The sequence below is a fragment of the Camelina sativa genome, chromosome 6 (genome assembly GCF_030686135.1).
Source record: "Camelina sativa cultivar CO46 ecotype springtype chromosome 6, ASM3068613v1".
NCBI classification, from domain to species: domain Eukaryota; kingdom Viridiplantae; phylum Streptophyta; class Magnoliopsida; order Brassicales; family Brassicaceae; genus Camelina; species Camelina sativa.
Genome location: NC_141885.1, coordinates 4,735,617 through 4,740,000, shown reverse-complemented (window position 1 = coordinate 4,740,000; position 4,384 = coordinate 4,735,617). Strand labels below are relative to the sequence as shown.

At 45.3% G+C, this 4,384-nt stretch overlaps 1 protein-coding gene across 2 annotated transcripts in view; it reads left to right on the top strand.

Moving 5' to 3' along the window:
* Nucleotides 1-1,738, top strand: part of LOC147942267 (uncharacterized) — a 2,982-nt gene extending 1,244 nt beyond the window's left edge. The window contains exons 3-4 of one of the 2 annotated variants that reach the window (XM_087455733.1): nucleotides 159-373; nucleotides 442-1,738. In XM_087455733.1, coding sequence (XP_087311859.1) covers nucleotides 448-1,458 — 1,011 coding nt within the window. In that variant the 5' untranslated portion in view covers nucleotides 159-373; nucleotides 442-447 and the 3' untranslated portion in view covers nucleotides 1,459-1,738. Of the gene's footprint in view, nucleotides 374-441 lie in introns of both variants that reach the window. The other variant, XM_087455734.1, reaches the window with a different exon arrangement.
* Nucleotides 1,739-4,384: the final 2,646 nt, after the last annotated feature.

Below are 4,384 nucleotides of genomic sequence, written 5' to 3'. Positions count from 1 at the left end.
TATTATTGTATTAAGGATATATTGGTTTGGTATTTTTTGTACGTTTCTGCTGTGTAAGATGGTTAAGGCTGGTTTAAATGATGTTTTGTGGTTTGGGTTTATTTAATTAAGTAGTATGGGATGCTTAATTATATATATAGTATTTTTTTTAAAAACAGGTCGGGTCGTTTCAATTTGGTATCAGAGCGTATACGGTTCTATGATGGTCATGTGGATGTTGTGGAGCGGTTTAGGGATTTAATTGGTTGAATTGATCTCTATGTTTTTTGATACTTGATGTTGGGTGATGAAATTGATTATGAGTAGTTAGTCAATTTGCTTGTTGTATGGAGTTCTAGCATCATCCTCTTCGAGCCTTCAATGAAATTCCACGGTAAGATGTGTGTGTGCTATGTGTGTGGTTTTAAATTATGTGCTTAGCCTTCTGTTCTGTCAGTGCAGAGAGAGATGGTTAGAGAGGGTGTTGTTGCTGGTCGCGGTCAAGGGCGCGGACGTGGTCATGGTAGGGATAGAGTTCCAGTTGTTAGTGAGATTGCGGACCAGAGTGTGACAGCAGAGGGTGTTGGCGAGTCACAGGGTGTCCGGGGGGATTCCATGAGTGTGGCCGGAGGGGGCGGTGTTGATGCCCCAGTAGCCGGTGATGTTAGGGCCCCAGGTGTGGGAGTCCCAGTGGGTGGAGTCCCGGGTGTCGACCTTGCAGGTTTACTGGCACAGTTGTTAGAGCGGTTGTCACCAGTGGCACCGGCTCGGGCTCAGGTAGTGCGACCAGTGGTGGCGGAGGAGCGGCAGCCAGTGGCGGAGGAGTGGCAGCCAGTGGCTGCGGATGTGCGGGTTCATTCTCATATTGATCCTACTGTTGCAGATGCATGGAGGACGAGAGTGGAATGTAACTTTCAGTCTCTCAGATGTCCTGAGGATTTTTGGGTGGACATAGAGGTCCACCACTTGATTGGCGATGCTCAGTTGTGGTGGAGATCAGTGGCTGCTAGGAGAGTGCATAGGGAGATTTCTTGGGCTGACTTCGTCGAGGAGTTCAACCTCAAGTATTTTCATATAGAGGCATTGGACCGATTGGAGGTACAGTTTCTACAGTTATCTCAGGGGACTCGGTCAGTGCGGGAGCTGGACTTGGAGTTTAGTCGGCTTCTAATGTATGGTGGTCGAGTGATGGAGTCTGAGGTGGCTCAGATTAGGAGGTTCATGAGGGCGCTTCGTGAGGACTTGAGGGTCCACTGCAGAGGGAGGAGTTATGCTACGAGGGCGGAGCTAGTGGAAACTGCAGCTGAGATAGAGGATGACTTGAGGGGGAAGACTATGGTGGTTAGCCCTACCGTTCAGACAGAGGAGACATTGGAGCCGAGCGTTCCGAGCAAGGGTAACAAGTCAGAACAAAGGCATAAGAGGAAGCGGGAGGAGACGTCGGTGACAAACCAAGGCGGTCAGAGATGCTACGGGTGAGGGGGCATGGATCACAGGTTGGCAAGCTGTCCTAAGAGAAGTGGGACGCAAGAGAACATTCGAGTGTGCTTTTATTGCAAGGAGGTGGGACATATCAGGCCACATTGTCCAAGGTTGCAGCGGTTGACAGTGAGAGGGGTGCAGCCGAAGGAAGGGCCGGGCGCCAATCCCGGAGTTTAGTTTCTTTCTCTTTTCATTGGTTTTGTTAAGCTTTTGCGTTTTGGAATTGTAGACGTTTGTTGTATTTGACAATTTAATAAGATGATTAGTTCTTATGAAATTTTGATGCGTAATGGATGAATGTTTATGTGATAAATGGAGAGAAATTCCTAATATAGAAGTTTCTATAAGTGGAAAGTTTCCAAAAGAGGAAAGTTCTAAAAATGGAAAGTTTTAGGGGAGATAGAAGTTGCCATTTTTAGCGGTTGCGAGCCTTGGAGGGGCTTGTGTGGCCTTTTTAGAGGGCTGTTTAGCCAATTGTGTGGCCGATGTGCTTACTGGTGTTGTTGAAGAGGAATTAATAAGATGATTAGTTCCTATGGAATCCTGAGGTATATTGGGTTGAAGGATTATTCGATTTCTATAAATGGAAAGTTTCCATATATAGAAAGTTTCTAAAAATGTCAAGTTCTATGAATAGTTAGGACTTGTCTATTTTTAAAAAGGGGATGTGAAAGACCGGAGTTGCGGCTTGCAAAGCATTTGATGCGGTGAATCAGAATATGCGAACGTATGGTACTTGTTTGTTTTATTACGCTCGTATTGATGATTTGTTGTGGATAATTGCTAAGCGGAAAAAGCTATTTATGGAGATTGCAGTTGCAAACAAATAAAACGTTCTATGAATAGTTAGAACTTGTTTGTTTTTGAAAAGGGCGTGTGTAAACACCTGAATGGTTAAGATGTGTTAGAGTTGGCCTGATTAGTGGTCATGATGGTGTTGAAATTCCAGTGAGGGAATATGGGGGTTGGTAGGACATTTTGATGTTTTACGCAAACCACGGAAGGTGGTTCCGGTCAGGAGATGCTTATAGACATTAGGACTTGTTTGCTCATGAGGAGATGATTAGTTCTCCTGGGGGAGATGATTAGTTCTCTAGAGGAGATGATTAGTTCTCCTGAGGGGATCATTAGTTTCCCTAGTGCACCGCGGGCTTGACGGGTTGCGACCCTGAGAGCGGTAGAGGAGATGATTAGTTCTCCTAGGGTATGATTAGTTCCCCAGAGGGGATGAGTAGTTCCCTTGGTACCGAGATCTCGAGGGTGACGATCCGAGAGTGAGACAGTATGGCTCGAGGACGACAGTCAGAGAGTGTAAGCGGTGTAGTTCGAAGGTTGCGACATGAGAACGTATGAGTGAGAGAGCAAACAATGTCTAGGATGTGGGTATGATCATAGTGGCTGGATGTAGACCACGGAGGTTGGGATTGATCTCGTCTTTTTTGCGTTGTGATGACTAGTGGAGTCAGGGCTGTGTGGACCGTTGAGTTACGTGGATGTGCGGGCTGTTGCGACAGTTGCACATAAAAATTTGGGCTGACAGTGTTCAGTCCGGTCGGAAATTGTGCAGGCCGTGGTGACGGTTGCACGGGGGTTCTTGGTGGAGGGACGATGTTGCGGGATTCGAGGACGAATCCTTATTGGTGGGGGAGAATTGTAACGCCCGCGAATCAATTTCTGGAATTTTGGTTAGGGTGTCGATCGAAAACCACATGTGGTGTCGGTCGACACCGTTTGCTGATGGTTCGATTGGTTCGATTTTAATCGTCCGGTTTGCGTGGTTGGTTTAAGAGAAGCCCTAAACTCGAGTTTAAAAGGGGAAATCGACTTATTTCGTCTTTTTTAGCCGTTTTTGGACAGAGATAGGAGAGAAGAAGGAGAAAACGTTTTTGAGAGAGATTTTTGAGATCATTTGTTGTTCTTGAGAGATCTATTGTTGTGGAGTGAAGATCTTGTGTTAGGAACGAAGGAGAAGGCTTCTAAGTGTTGGATTCGTCGTTGTTGAGTGAGAATCTTCCTGCAAAAGAGGTGAGTGCTTGACCGTGGCTGATCTAAGCCTGAGATCTCTGTTGTTTTGGCTGTTTCTTTGTGTTTTTGGTGTTTTGCTTGTGTGGGTTGGTTGTTTTCATGTTCTCATAGGTTCCTGAGAAGTTTGGAAGAGTTTGGGAGGGTTTGGAAGCGGTTTGGAACGGAGGTTCGTCATTCGGCTTCGTGCTGATCGATTCTGCGAAGGTGGTGTCGATCGACACCAGTTGGTGTCGGTCGACACCAGGTTGGTTGAGTGTTGGTCGACAACGACCTAGTGTCGGGCGACACCAGACTTAGTGTCGGGCGACACCAGACTTAGTGTCGGTCGACACCAGACTTAACCGAGTCTTGTTTTCCTGGTTTGTTGTGTTGTTTGTGTTTTGGTTGTTGGCTTTAATAATAGAATCTCAGTTGCTTGTGTGTATAGCCCAGTAGATGGGAGGATAGCCTCACTGAGTGTTTATTAAATACTCATGCATCTCAATTTGTGTTTGCGGTGCAGGTAAAGGCAAGTGTGAACGTGGAATCAAGGCGATGAGGAGGAGGATGATCTAGGGTCTCATTTGTGTGTTGTTGGTTATTTATAGTTATGTGTTGGAACCTTGGTTAGAGTTATGATAGGTTGTTGGATAGAATGGTTAGGAATGTTATTGTATTAAGGATATGTTGGTTTGGTATTGTTTTTACGTTTCCGCTGTGTAAGATGGTTAGGGTTGGTTTAAATTATGTTTTGTGGTTTGGGTTGATTTAATTAAGTAGTATAGGATGTTTAATTATATATATATAGTATTTTAAAAAAAAACGGGTTGGGTCGTTTCAATGGGACATGACTAGACGGGATAGGACGAGATGTCTTTGCCATTCTAAAATAGTTACGTGTAGGTTATATACGTGCAAT